Here is a 15,420-nt window from a genome sequence, read left to right as displayed (position 1 = left end):
AGTGCTTTCTAGCACTTGGAAAGAAGAACTTTCCCTTACTTAGAAGCTTTGCTGCTGGAAATGGTTCAAGAAAAAAAGGAATCTGCTTAGTATGCTAATCCTAGCCTCCCTGATATGAATTATTCCTTTACTGTTCCTACTCATCTGCTAGGCATCTCAAAGTCACAGCAGCATTAAATTGACTTAATTTTTCATACTTTGTGGTCATTTTCAATGGGTAATGAATCTCCTTAATTTTATAAGGCAAAGTGATTTGGAGCATATGTTGGAGAATTATAGCTGTGACCTCTAATCCTCCTTTTTTGTTACAGTCTTTCTTTTCTCTCTTTCCCTCTCTAAATTGAAGCAATCTAAACAAAATCTTTGGAGTAATATAAAAATCCCACAAATAATCGTTTCAGCATATGCTTGTCCTAATTAGTTTTAACTTAATATGGCTAATTCTGCAGTTCTGTTTTAAGAGTCAGGTTTTATTCTTACAGCAAAGATGTTGAGACAGGCTTGCAGAGACAAGATCTATGGGGAGAGGAAAGGGGAGGGAGCTCTCACGGTTGAGTTACTGACTATAGAGGCAGAGAGTTACAGTAAAAGGTAGAAGGTATGGATAAGTATTCCCTCAAGGTAGAGAACTGATGGAATCTCTCAGGTGAATGTCATCTCGTTGTGTAGCATGTGTTCCCTGTAATTCTTTTTTTTTTTTTAATTTTTTTATAGTATCTGTATAATTTTCATCACAATGTTCCCACCTATGATGCTGTTAAAACTTCTTGGAGCACACTCTGGGCAGGGCAACTATTGAACACTGATCAGTTGTTATGATTTGCTATCAAATGCTGTTGTGTAACACTTAAAAGGATTGTCTTGAGTCTTACCTGCTATGTAATGCCTTGTCTTTTTACCCCTCTAGTGTAAGGCTATAAAATAGAAGGTAGGAAAGAAGGGATACAAAGAGTGGGTAAAAGAGTAATTTTTGTATTAGTGACAGTTGCTTCTCATGGAACACCTGATGTACCAGACCTAGCAAGGTCTCAGGATTCACAATTGCATCGCCATGAGAATAATGTACCTGGCAGGGTAAAATCACAGATGTCTCCAAGTGCCTAGGTGGAAGCATGCAAAGTTGTGAGAGAGGGAGAGACCAACTGCACGGGCCCCTTGCGTTACAAAAGGTTAAGGTGCCGTGCAACAACATAATGCTAAGCCCTACAGGTCCATAGCTTTCTGAGGCCTGATGTGCTGTTTTGAAATAACATTTCTTAACATTTCTTAACCCTTGTAAGAGGATCCTGAACTGCTAAAATTCTTCCTTCAAAATATGGAATTTCAGCTTCAGTTTATATAGTTTTCTGAGTATTCAACCAGTAGTGGACAGTAATAGCTGTTTTCATTTATAACTGTGTTGCAATCGTCATCCACATTTTAAATGTAATCCACTATCTGTGGATACTTTTTGGTAACTATGTCACTATTTTGCTTATGATGTAGGGCCTGAAAATCCATGAAGATTTAACCATAGTATATGAAAGTAGGTCTTAGTAGCAGTACTGAAATGTACAAGCATAATCTTTTTTCTTTTTTTTTAGCAATCTTCATGTATAAATCCCCGCACTGTAACAATAAAACTCTTGCTACATTTTCTATTGTGTGCTGAAAGTCTGACTCTCTTGTAGGAAGACTTTTGGTAGTGGTCTCTTGAAAACATGCTTTCTGTAGTTTCTACTTTATACTTACATACTGTACTATTGTGTTTTCCCCTAGTTCATCATTCTTGTTGTTGACAGCATTGACAGAGAGCGACTTTCTATTACAAAAGAAGAACTTTACAGAATGCTGGCTCATGAGGTATGGTGGGGGTACTAGTTTTCTTTTGTTGTGAACAGTCAAATAACATTACATGCTTCCTATGTTAACAAAAATACTCTCACAAAAAAAACTCCTGAGCCTCAATGTGCATGCATGCTGTTCATATTTTAAGAACAGTGTAAATTATAAGTAAACAGGAAAATTACTATGAAGTGCTTTTCTAACAGGACTTGTTTGATTGTAATCAAATCACTCTTTACTTGGCAAATCTTGAACTTGTTAAGTATCTTAAACTTCATATAAACGTAAGTGCACATTTTCTCCACCGCTATCTCTCTTCTTTTAGCAAAATTTCAAGAAACTGTTTTTTAAATTATTTTTATATCAGAAGGTAGGCAATTCTGTTTACCCTTCTTGTTTGTTTTAATGCTGTTCCTTAAAATTTAGAAGCATAATATTATGTATAAATCGGTTCCAGTTCAGATTCCTTCTGAATTATTTTGTTTATAGGACTGCTTAACACCAGGTCAACTCCTTGAAGCATACTAAATTGATGTTGAATTAGCTAAAGTACATTAAAACCTTCTGTGATCACTCTCAAGCTAAATTAAGGTTGTTTTAAATCTAAATATCCTCATTTTTGAAGAGAAATTATTTAGTACAATGCAAGTAATTCTGTTGAGTTCATTTCTCTGGGAGATTCACATTGTTTCAAATGCATGAATTTTCACTTTACAGTTCATATTAATGTAGTTTGGATCTGGTAGTAAGAAGAAAATATAAACCAAAAATAGGTCAAAAGATGACTTTGTAGTGGATTTTTCTTGTGGCTTATTAATTTCTGGTGTTATAAGCTCTTAGGAGATTGTCATCTACTATCTCCTGAAAACAGTCAGTAGGCCTAGACTGGCCTACTTGTAGGAGAGTATTTTCAACTCTCGATCATAAGGGTTTGGGGATTTCTTCTCTTGATGGAGGAAGTCTCAAAATTTAGTATATGTTGAAATGTATTGAGTGCTTTTAATTATAACTATTGGCTACCTGTGTATTGCATTCGTTTACCCTTCTGCATTCCTAAAACTGTACATACCAGTTCTTGTCTCATAGCTATGTGGAATCTTAATTTCCATACCAAAACTAAACAATTTTTTATTGGTTTCTGTTTTTAAAACTGCTGCAGTATTAACAGAGGTCCCTTTTTGGAAAAATAGGATAAATGTACAAAAATGTAAATAGCTTTCTTAGATCATTACTGCTTTAATCACTACAGAACTTGTTTAATGAAGTTAAAAGTAATTTCAAGGGAGTGATATCTAACAGGCTTTTACATTTGAATAGTATCTAATGCAGAGTTTGGAATGTTTGTCCAATAATAATTCTGCTAGCTGGATGGTTTGGAGCTTTATGAAATATATTTTAGCAAGGCTTTCGTTAGTTAATGTAGGAACATGTGGTCAACACCAAAAGGATAGTCTTATAGTGCAGTATAATTTGATTCTCTGTGGTGGAGAACATTTCTGAATAAATTGGTTTCTTCAGTCTTAATGTAATTAATTTTTAATGCAGTAAATCTGTTAAAACTCCATGCTGCTGTGTAATTGTAGATTAGCTTGAATCCAGTTCTTCTAAGAAATTCAGTTAATGCAATAGCCTTTTAGTTCTTAATAATAACTATTATGAATGCTCTAAATTACTTCTAGGATTTACGGAAGGCTGCAGTTCTCATCTTTGCAAACAAGCAGGACATGAAAGGTTGCATGACAGCGGCCGAGATATCTACATACCTCACCCTTAGCTCCATAAAGGATCATCCGTGGCACATTCAGTCCTGTTGTGCTTTGACAGGAGAAGGGTAAATGCTCACTGCTTAATGTAGTAATATATTGTAAATGAGTGTACTCAGTTGGAAGCCTATTTACACCAGTGTGGATTTCCTGAACAAATATGTTTTCTGATCTCATTAGTCAGAGGGGCTTTTTTTAAATTTTTCCTTTTCTTTATTGAACCCGGTGGGTCATTTTCAGAGCTCAAACTCCAAATTTGTATGAAAGTCTTTCAGCTTATTCTTAAGAAAAACCCAAACCAAACCCCAGACAATACAAAAAAAATCCAAACCCCAATGCCAGCCCCCCCAATATGTAGATTTTGGCATAATTATTTACTCTCTGTGCGCTACCCTCTAATTCTGCCTGTCTGTGTAGTTAAACAAAATACTGTCTTCTTCCTTTGCATTCTGATGTATTGTAAACATCTAAGGAGGGGTGTTGCTTGGCTTTTTTTGATAAGCATTCAAACGTAGATTTGATTAAAAGGTGCGTGGATCCAGTACAAAACAAACTTATTACCAATACTAAATCTTTTGTTTATATCTGACGGATGTAAGTAATTTTGAAATGTGTATACATTAAGCCAGTGATTACTGAAATGGAAAGCTGAGCATTCCATAGATCTTTTATCTATGAAGGTCAAAGCCTGTAACAAGTTGGGTAGTATCTTGCTTACCTGGTTTGAAGTGTGCTAGTTTTTTTATCTTGATTCCTAAAGCAGTCTTCTAGTATGTAATAGAGGGTTTTTCCAGCTATGTTGTATAACCTTTACAATAATGTGGTCTCTTAACATAAAAATAGTGAATAGCATTTGGGAAGTGAGAGCATCTTCCTCATTTCTGGTAATAAATTATTTTCTAATGTAATAGAGATGCCTTGTAGAGTGTTTGGTAGCATTCACTTCATTAGGGTGGAATGTGTTAGTGAAAACAAACTGTTGTTGTGATTGAGTCTTTGGATTGTATTGTTTCATATTAAGAGTTAACTCTGCTTTCCTCCTACCAATTTTGCCAAGTCAATTTTGAGTATTCAGTTAGTGTATGAAACAAGTTAGCATTTGGAGGAAGGTAGAAATTAATTAATATGAACTTTGGTTTATGAAACATTGGCCATCCTAGGCTGCTTCTTTCTTATTTAAAAAATTAAAAAATATGAATAATTAGAGTATAAAACTATGACAGTACTGAGGCCGGCTTCTAAAAAAATTTCCAGAGTTAGATCACTGAGCTGAATCTTCCTTGGGAACATCTGACAGAAGTCTAGGGTGATTAGCCCTATATGAGTGAAGTTAGTCTGCTTGGATAGTTAAGTTATGATTTACTTCCCAAAAGTGAAACTTAAAGATGGCATAAACTAGGAAACTAGATCTCTAGAGAATCAAAGGAAAGCCTGTCTTCTGAAATGAAAGAACTCTATTAAAATAGAGATGCAAATTGAGTAAGCAGATTAGATCCCGTGTGATCTTGATGTTCTATGTAAACATCTTTAATTTTGTAATGGGATTTTGTAATTCTTGATACGTTGCCTTTTCATGAACTAGTTCAGTCTGGGCAACCTGTCCTTTGCTTTTAGTGTTACTGTGTAAACATCTAGCTTTCAAGTAAGCACTTTTTCATGGGAAACCTGTAGGAAAAAAAAAAAATTCATTCCATGCACTTGTGAATAAGTATAGTAAGAATAATGTGTTTCAGATTTACAAGAGAAAAACCAACCTGAAGTAGTGCCAAGCTTCAATGAAATAGTATGCTTTACCATCTGCTTGTGCTTAATGCCTAAGAAGACTCAGTTTTAAAACATTTACTCTGCTCAAATTTCAGTCCCAATTCCAGCTGTTTATATTTCTTTTAAGTGGATGTTTTCAAACATAAAAACAAGTAGAAAATACTTCAGAGATGTTGGAATAGAATTAATACCAATATAACTTCTCTTATCTTTCAGATTATGTCAAGGCTTGGAGTGGATGACCTCACGTATTGGAGTGAGATAGTTTTTTGAGGTTTGGGTTTTTTTTTCCCACAAATGAAGAGACTTCTATTTATCCTGTGAACATGTACATTTCTGTACTTTGGCTGCCGAGGCAGTGACCATGTTTAATTTATATCAGCCAAGCCCTGAGCTGTACTTGAATCAAGTGCAGTTGAACTGATACACAAAGTATTTTCTTAATGTTTTTAATACACTAATCTTCAACTGGATGAACATACGTGGATCTGTTTTCAAGCATTGAAACGTCTCTGAATATGTATCCTAACTTTTTCAATTATAGCTTTATAAAATGTGTTTTGTCATCGTCAATATTTCATACTTCCTCTTTCTAAATAGTTTATATAACTTACTAACATTAATGACTGCAGTTTGTTTAATAATAAAAAAAAAAAGTAGCAAGTAGTTTGACTTTATTCTGGCATAACCTCAGCCTCTAAGGGTAGCCATATCTCCAGCTGGGCTTCAGTAGAGTTCTAGCCAGCATGGGAGTTAATAGTTACGACTGCAAATTTTTAAATGCTGAATGAGTTAATAATAGTTAATAGTGTGGTGGCTTTTAATCTGGTACATAATTGAATATCTGCCTTAAAAGAAATTAATTCTCAGTTTCTCTTGTTAGTAGTTCTACAATAAGAGTCTTTTACTTGAAAATGCATCTCTGTTTAGTGGATAAAAATTGTATTAAGTGCTGATTTAGTCATTTAGGACTTGAATGCCTTTTGAAAAGTAAACCTCTTGATAATTAAATTTGGAATCACAGCAACCAGTGTTATGTGTAGACTTGCTGTAACCTGTTAAAATTTTAAATACTGTATACATGAGCCTTCCTCACCTTCTAGTGAGAGTGCTGATATTTAAATAAATGCAAAATCAAAAGGGAAAAGCCAGGTTTCTAAACAGATCAAAATCATGGTGCTGTACCCGTAGTCTTCAGAGTGAAGCTTAACTTGACATTTACTTACTTGCCATCAAATATGTTTTCAAATTTTATTGCAGAGAAAATATTTTGCCTTAATTTTTGTTTTTAGTTTTATTTGCAGGAGCAGAGACCTTTTGATGGTGTTTGGGTTAGGTTCAGTCACCTGAAATTTAGGTGAAAAAGTAGAGTTTCTGTTTGAAAAGCAGATGATGAAAGATTGGGCCTTGTAACTCTTAATTCAGTTTGAAGGGGATGGTTAGATTTGCAAAGAGACTGTAAAGCTATGGTTGAAGTTACTTGAGAACATTAGCCACTAAAACAAACTTCAGCCACCAAAGGCTCAAAAAAAACATCGTCGTGGGACAGGAAGAAAGCAAAACCAATAGCAGACGCCCAGTTCGTAGTGAAATCACAAAAGGAGTCAGGTGTCTTAACCTACGTGAATGCTTGGCAGGCTTTCCAAAAGCACTGTTCTGCACTTTTGCATGCCTGAAAACTACATGGATTCTGGTTACTAAAACCATTTTGCTGATGGACAAAATGGTTTTGTTAAATCTTATTCTAACAATTCATGCACAGTGAGGTTTCTTTAATAAAATTTTAAGTTCTGTTAATTTCAGTTTGTTTCGATTTTTATTTGAGCAAAGCTTAATGGAATTTTAAAAGTGTCAGTATATATGTTGTCGTAAGTGTTAAAAAGAAGACTTTGAATACATGTGGAAACTGATTGTTTGAATGGAGTTGTATATTAATGCTGGTTAGCAAAAGTCATTTAGGAGACACAATATTGAGTTTTAAGTCAAAGTGCTCAGAAGGTAATTTAAATCACCAAAAAGCAGTGCTTAAAGAAAAAAGAGGAATGCAAGGCAAAGTTAAAATCTGATACTGGAGCTTCTTGCTCCAATGTTCATGCTAACAAGAGTTCTAATGTGTGAAAGTAAGATTTGTTTGTTATGGAAGCAAATTATAAATGAAAATAATAAAATACTGCAAATGAAGTTTCTCGTTTGTTGACTTATTTTCATGTTTATTTTTATGTAATTTAGATTGTAGTCCTGAATATTTGTAAAAAGTACAGTCTGGATGTATGGCCCTTTGAGTGTTACAAAATCATGCCTTTTTTTTTTTTTTTTATTCTACGCTTTCCAAGTAAAACCATTTGTAAATCCCTGAATCTATAGCTTGATTACTAAATCCAGTCTCACCTGAGGTAATTTTCAATATTCAATCTGTTTGAGAGCTCCTGAATGCGTATAATGGGGTTTTTTCACTGTTTTACAAGTATATTCATGGTAGTTTGCATTAAGGATGTACCTTAGTTTCTGTACTCACCACTGAAGGTCAGGCTTAGGAAACAAGCTGTCTTGATTTCTTGATAGTGCCTTACTACATTTCCATCCTATCTGTAATTGCAATCCTTCTTTTTCCCTTTTTTTTTTGTTATTGTTGTTATTCCTTCCCCCTGAGGTATCGGTTCCTTTTAGTGTCCTGTCTAAAGATACTAATAAAGGCATGTGAGGTACTGCACAGAAAATAAAGTAGTCATGCACCATAGGTTTTACTACGTAAGCTGTATTTTCCTCATACAAATGTCTTGCTAAATCCAATCTCTTATCTATGTCGTCTCCTTTTTTTAAATATGGGTTGTTTTGTTGGTTTTTTTGTTTGTTTGTTTTTTTACACAGCTTAAGTACATTCTCTTGGTTTGTCTATGTTCATTTTTGCATTCTACCTCTGAGCAGTCTCCATTTCCAAGACATTGCTGATGTCTTATCTGGGCATCTAAATATTCCCCTAGCTAGATGTTCTACAGAACCTGGACAACAGTTTCTGGTACAGGGGCACAGAATTCCTGAAGTGTAGCCAGGCAGGCAGTACTAACATTCAGAATCCATGTCACAGCTTCTTCCAATTCCTTTTGGGCACTGGATGTTTTCTAGTTTTAGTCTTTGTGTGTTTTTTTTGTATTAAATTTAAGACTTGCTATTAGTGATTGGGATTTTTATTCTGAAATGTGTGCTGTTACCCTGTTCTTACAGGAGACATTCCTTTTTTTTTCTGTGAATAACAAATTCCATCAATATAATACCAAAAGAGATATTTTTTCTTTTTTTTTTTTTTCCCCAGCAGCAGTTTGATCTAGTGTCAGTCTTCTGTTTGTGCTGTGCAAACACCTACTGTGTTCTAGTTCAAGAAATAAAGGTGTCTTACACAGATTTATGTTATACTACTGTAAATGGTTTGGCATGTGGCTTTTTATTATTTTTAATTTCTTGCCTAGATCGTGAGGAGCTTCACTTTTTCCAAGCCAACGATTTTTTACAGGTAGTTAAACACACTGCACACACTAATGGGAAAAGGACTTGAGCGCAGCTACTCAAAACTTTTTTATCAAAATAAAATTAATCAGAGAGTTGCTTTGTTAAATTTGGAGTGGGGGGCATTTGTATTTATTCTTTTTGTAGAGGTTAAAAGTAGTGTAACATAGTCACTTTAACTGTAGGGGCTTGGGAAATCACTTGCTCTTCCCTTCACTGGGGCAGACTCCTGGCTTGCATCTTTGCAGCTGGAATCAGTTCACAAAACATCTCGGTTGGGCACCTGCTTCCTTCAATCCCAGGAGAAGCTCCAATTTTTATCCTGAAGAGACTTTCACATCGTTTCAGCCATGGGAAGCATGGATTTTTGTTTGTTTTAGTGAAGAGTGTTTGTTTTAGTGGACTATTGCCATTCAAAGTAAAAGCAAAACAAATCCAAACAGAAGAGCAGGAAAAAATATTGTTTGGATTTTTGTGTGTCAATTTAACTATGCTCAGCTTTTAGCTGAGTTTGGTCTTTCCTTCTGTAGAGTCTGCCATGTGAAAGAGCCTGGAATACAACAATGAAGAGAGTAAGTATGAAAAACATGACCACGATGCAACACTAGCAGTAGGAACTTGTGTCTTGGAACAACCTTTAAATTTTTCTAAAATTACCTTGATGATCTTTTGAAGTTGAGTGTTCCCATGTGTTGCTTCTTATGATAGACAAATAGAAAGGTGCATACTGTCTCCACAGTGTATGTGCCTACCATGTAGGAGAATAAGACTTCAAGAAATTTAGTGCTACATGTAAATGATGTATTGGAAAGCAAATTCTGATACTGAGCTAAATTTTCATAAGGCAAGCTTTTTCCTGCTTCCTCCCTCACTTTCTTGGACCACAGACATCTCAATCTTTTTTGAGTCTGTTTGCAGTTGACAGTTACGTGTTGTTAATAGCAGCATAGGCCTTGCTCACTTGAGGTATCCAGAAAAATCAAAAGGCTTTTCTTGTATCTGAGTAGCTCAGAATATATGGCTGCGCAATGTAAATGCCAGTCTTAAATTATCGAATCAATATTGCTGCTGGGCATTTAACTAATTTGCTGTAGAAAATTTTAGTGTTATGTCAGAATTAAATTGTTATGCATATGGTCTATACTAGAATAGTTGTTCTGTTCTTCAGTTAGATTTGTTTCTTGGTAGTTTTGCTGCTATTCATTTAAGTTGATTTTTTGCGGGGTAGAGAAAAGCATTTCATATAGCAAGTTTTCCTGTATAGAACTGTGATGACAGTCCTGCGTTTGCACACTGGTATGTGTCCCCTAGATGGCAGGAAAGGATCACTTTAACAGTGCCAACCCTGCATTTTAGCTTATGTGCTTTCAGCATCAACGTGAGGGATTTTAAAAACACCTATATAAAATGAAGTGGTTTCGTGTCACTAGCTAAATTGTGGGGACCATACTTAGATACAATGCAGAAAGCATACAAGAGAGGAAAGTTGAATTACTGCTTCTGTGTGTGGCAAGTTAACAGTGAGTGTTGAATAAATCTGAAACTTGGTTCTGTAGCTTAAGAGCATTTTGTCTTCATCATTTATGGTTAGAGTTATATTCCAAACATTTCATTGTTGCTCCATCTGAGTACGGAGACAACAAGAAAGTGAATACAGTTCCTGACATATTTCATTTTTATAATAACCTCTGTCTGCTGTCAATGACATGCCTTATCTTATTTGAGCTTTGGTTGATTGGCAGTTGTTCCTCTTAAGGTTATGCAAATTTGTACTACTTCTCATCAGAAACTGCAAGGCAAGTGTCTATAAGATTTGGTATTTGTGAACTATCAGCTGTACTGCTGAAATGTATCTTGCGTGTTTGTAGTCTTTCTCATATTGCATATGTAGGCTAAATTCAAGTAAGATGGCAGTTTCATTGCAAGGTTCAGATAATCTATAATGGTAAGCACTGCTCAAAATAGCAACGGTCCCAGCGTGCAGTACTACCAACAATCTTTCATTGCCTATCTAAATTCTGTTACAGCTGATGTAATGCATATCTCCTCTGAAAGAGTGGTAATTATTGCTGTTGTGTACCGTTGGTGCTAAGTATTTTGGTATTTATCAAGAATATATGAAATTAGAGAGCTGAGTAATGTATAGTGCTATCAAATGCTGCAAGGTTTTTCTTTCTCTGAAATTCGGATAGGAGCGAGTAGAACAAAGATTAAACTGCAGTGGTGAAATGCTGCTTCTTGCCAAGGAAAGGCTGGAATGGAGCAAGGAAGGACAACATGGTGACATGGCATGCCTGCTTTTTCAGTATTTATGCAATTCAGAAAGCTGTACACATTTGTTTTAGACTTGATAACTCATAATAAGAAAAAAAATGTTTGGTGCTGTTTGATAGAATAGGATGCCAGTTTCTACTAAGTCATCTTATTGATGATTTTGAAGACAGTACAATTTGGGCAATCTTGGATTGTACCTGAGGCTTGGTTGCTAGTGTGAATTCTTGACAAGTGTTCACTATAACCTTCTTATGGTGGTGAAATGAGTATTTTTTACTGTGCTTCTTGTATAAAATGGAATTCTAGATTAAAGGGGGATAAAAAAAAAAAGGAACCTTTTTAGCCAAAAGGACACTTGGGACCCAGAAAGGATGCTGATTTTCTCAGTCTAACCCAGAAGAGGTACTACACCACATCCACTGCTCTAGCATCCACCCATCTGCTGCTCAGAGCTGCCTTTTCTCTAACTGTTGATGTAAAATCAAAGCAATTGTTCCTGGCTTGCTTATAGTTTACAAGTTACTTTTTCAGACTTGAAGGAAGATTTAGACAAAACATTGCCACTCCGTTCCAAATGTGAAAATATTTGGATTTTTTTTTCATCTATTTTTAGAAAGACACAAGCTTCATGTGTGAATGCATTAATTCATTGGGTATATGTAATGTCAGTATCCTTTCATGTGGTTGGCACCTCCAAAATGCTTAAACTGTTATGCAATGTCAAAGGAGTTTCAAGGTGAATAGCATGCAGTGAGGACAGAGACAAAGGTGGAAGGAAGTGCAGGGAAGCAACAGCAGTCATAGGATGCAGTTACTAAATGACAAGCAGTGCTGCACATGAAGAAGAGAACATTCTTTGTCACTTGTCTGTCTCTTCCATTGCTTCTTGCTTTGTATTTCCTCAGTTCTTCCTTTTCCAATGCCCAGCAGAATTTAGGCTAGTAGGTTCTGTTTCATTCTCTTTGATTAAAACCTGGAGTTTCTGCCAGATGGAATGAGTCTGGAAGCAGGAAACCTAGCGCAAGGCTGTGGAGGTGTAACCAAAGACCTTGCAATTGAAAAAGCGGACTGGACTTAATACTCTGTTCACGGATAGATGCAACGTTAATTTTGGCAAGAGAGCAAAACATGTCTTCTGTCTCTGGTGGATCTTTCCTCCATGACTTTGCAAAGCCCAGTGTTGTCTTATTTAATCATGGAACAGTAGTCAGCTGGGCAGCACGTGGACAGAGTTTAAAAAGTTTTACTGTAAAATACTCGAAATATGCACAAGTGTAAAAAGCAATCTTATATAAATGCAAATAGAAAGCTGTAATTCTGTCTTTATGTTTCATGGTCTCATATTTTGTGTATTTCCCTTTATCTGTATAATTTTTTTAAAACCTATCTATGTTATTGCTGTTGACAAAAGTATTGCCTAATAATTAGCACTTCCTTTTTATCTTCACAGTGAAAGTTATTGCTGGCCACTCTTCAGTACGGATGGAATTGAATTTTATGCTCTAAAAGGACTCATCTTCTGTACTGAAACAAAAAGAAGTGGTGAACAGTGCGGGGCACTTGGGGAGGGAGTGAAGTCTTATAAGACTACAATTTCTTTCAGCTTTTCTCTAAGACTTTTCTTTGATGAATTGGTGTGCAAGGATGTCTTGAAACTTTGTCTGTTTCTGCAGCGCATCTTTCATAGCTAGTTGCAGAAGTAACTTCTATGTACAAGTTGTACCAAAGAGTGTTTAGTAGGTATAGTTTTAGACATCTGTTAGCCTGGGTGGGAGAAGGCAGGACCTAGCTCGGATGTGCTCAGTCTGTAGGGTGAGAATCCATTCTGTTCCCGAAGCTGTTCAGACAGATATACAAGATTGTGTCAAAACCACACACATCAAGAGTTGAACGTGCTTTGTAAGAATGCTAACCTGTGGATCTCCACACTCTGACTGTGTAGGTGCACCCTTTCTGTGGCTGGATTGTCCAGCCCTCAGGTGCTGTCTCCAAAGCCCTGTACAGTGCCTTCTGTGCTGTACAGTGACACGTGGTGCATGCACTGAATCCACAAAAAATGAGCTGCTTTTGTCTCCAGAGTTGCGTTTGATCGCACTGCCCTGTTGTCCTGAACTAGTTGTGACTTAAGGCAGTGGAAGCTGAAATGAAAGGTATGAAGATAAAATGGAGTCATGTATCCACTGACCTTTTTGGAACTGAATGAATAAAAGTCACTATTGGTCAGAAAAAGGTTTACAGAGTTCTTTCAAAGACTCTCAGAAAATGTGTTTCACAAATACTGCTGCTAAATGATGGTACTTAAGAAAATCTTGGTAACTGACTAACACTGGTCAGAATCTTCTATGAAAGTTTTAAAGCAAATATGACCGTTTTCTTTACTGAACAAAACTCTGGTTTCTGGCCTTGAAAAATAATTTTCAAAATTTCACTTTTTGAGTAGTATTTTCAATGAATCATTTGAGTGCTTATCATTCTTCTGTCAGCTTCAACCAAGGTCAGGTTAGGTAGGGCTCTGAGCAATCTAATCTAGTTAAAGGGAGGGTGGACTAGATGACTGTTAAAGATCCCCTCCCATTAAAACCATTCTATGATTCTCCTGTATTGCCTTGGAGGTTTTATTCCATTCTAGAGACAACAGAACTAGACCAGAAAGTTAACTAGTTTGGCCAGATTAAAAAAAGGAAGTTGCTGTCAGGTACTAGGCTTGGAGATAAGTCATTTAAATGCCATGTCAGGAAAAATACGGTTTGGTCAAGCTTTAATCATTAACAACATTATATCTGCAGCTATTACCAATATTCAAACTCCAGTGTTGGGAAAAACTTTGAATATATTTTTTAAAGATGGTATAAATAGAAATTTGGGACAGATTTCAGCCGAGTACAGTACAGTTAGAGCTGAAGAAGCCAATTGAAAGAAAAATTTTCAGAAATGTAGGAAAATATGAATAACTGAGGGTTTTTTAAAGAGATATATGTCTTGCATGTATAGGAAGTTGATGCAGATACATATTCTAGTGTATCCAGTGATTATTGTACAAAATTAATATTGATCAGACAAAGGCTCAAACACTCTGCCCTTAGACCTGCTTTTCCCATCCAACAGTTGCTGTTGGACTTGGCACCTTTCAAAGATGAAAGCAGACTCTTAAAATATTCTCCCTTTGCACTTTTATCAGTAAGTTGCAAGACAACAGCTACTTGATAGAATCAGTTTTCATTTTAGTAGGAAATGTAATATACTTCTGCTCTGTAGGAAAATTGGGAAGTAATTACTGTAGAATTAAATCCTATTGCTTCTGTGAAAATAAACACAATACAGGAAGTGTCTGGGGACTTGCAGTAGGCTATGTAATCCGACAGTGCTCGTTCTTCTTTATAGAACTATCTAATTAGGAGTTAATGAACAAAATATTGGACTGCTTGCAATTCCATACACTGATTCTCTGCAAGCATTATAGAAGTTTCTTTTGCTTCCTATGAATCTTTTTATCTTTTTGCTGTGCTTTTTAGCTGTAAAGAAAATGGGATTTTACATTATCTCGAATTGTGAATATCTGGATAATAAGCAATTACATTCAGTACTGCTTAATTTGGTTGCTGGTTTGATTGTCTAGTCTGTGCAGTCAAGAACATTTCTGCTAACCAATATATTGATTTATAAATGTTTCATAAAAAAAAAGAAAAAAGAAGAAAATAAGGCTAACTATATTTGTGTTGAAATAAGGAGAGGGAAAAATTACTTTCATCTAAGGTCATATCATTTTGCCTCATGTGAATCAGTGTAAGTCTTCTGCTGTGTGACTGGTTTTGAAGCTTTTTTAGGAGAGAAAAGAGTTTGAGTTTTTCTATTGTGCTGAACAAGTACTAGACAATGGGCCCATGTGTGAGCCATGGACTTCATTCCAACATTTCTCTTTTCAGTTGTTGTTCTATTTACTACTTCTCAGCTGGGATTTCTTGACACTGAACACAAATTCCCTAAGATTCCTGGCCAGAGAGTAATGTCAGAGTATTAAAACCATGGCATACCACTGTGCCCTGTTTTCACTTTGCCAGGATTTCTAGTTTAAGTCAAAGACCCACAGACTCTCCCAGACAATTATAAGGTACAGGCACAGTTTTAGATTAAAAGTTGTCTAGTAGACTTACAATATGACAAGTAAAAATAAGCTATTGAACCTATAAATCTACTTTAATATACATGCTAATGAATTCAGGGTTATGGAAAAACTACTTGCAAGATTCATAAATATTCAATTGCTTTGAAACACAGATGTCAGTGGCTTTATTTT

General features: G+C 35.7%; 1 protein-coding gene across 2 annotated transcripts in view; it reads left to right on the top strand.

The window, feature by feature from the left end:
* The window catches only part of ARL5B (ARF like GTPase 5B), a 98,920-nt gene that overhangs the window by 10,280 nt on the left and 73,220 nt on the right, over positions 1 to 15,420 (top strand). The window contains exons 4-6 of one of the 2 annotated variants that reach the window (XR_011337641.1): positions 1,759 to 1,842; positions 3,504 to 3,655; positions 5,568 to 7,301. Coding sequence is in view for 1 of the 2 variants with exons in the window: in XM_069859558.1 (XP_069715659.1) it covers positions 1,759 to 1,842; positions 3,504 to 3,655; positions 5,568 to 5,616 (285 nt within the window). In the remaining variant the exon portion in view is untranslated. Of the gene's footprint in view, positions 1 to 1,758; positions 1,843 to 3,503; positions 3,656 to 5,567; positions 7,632 to 15,420 lie in introns of those variants that run through there. The other variant, XM_069859558.1, reaches the window with a different exon arrangement.

This window comes from Phaenicophaeus curvirostris, chromosome 6 (assembly GCF_032191515.1).
Source record: "Phaenicophaeus curvirostris isolate KB17595 chromosome 6, BPBGC_Pcur_1.0, whole genome shotgun sequence".
Lineage (NCBI taxonomy): Eukaryota > Metazoa > Chordata > Aves > Cuculiformes > Cuculidae > Phaenicophaeus > Phaenicophaeus curvirostris.
The sequence above is the reverse complement of the archived record's forward strand: the minus strand, read 5'-3'. Positions and strand labels throughout refer to the sequence as shown.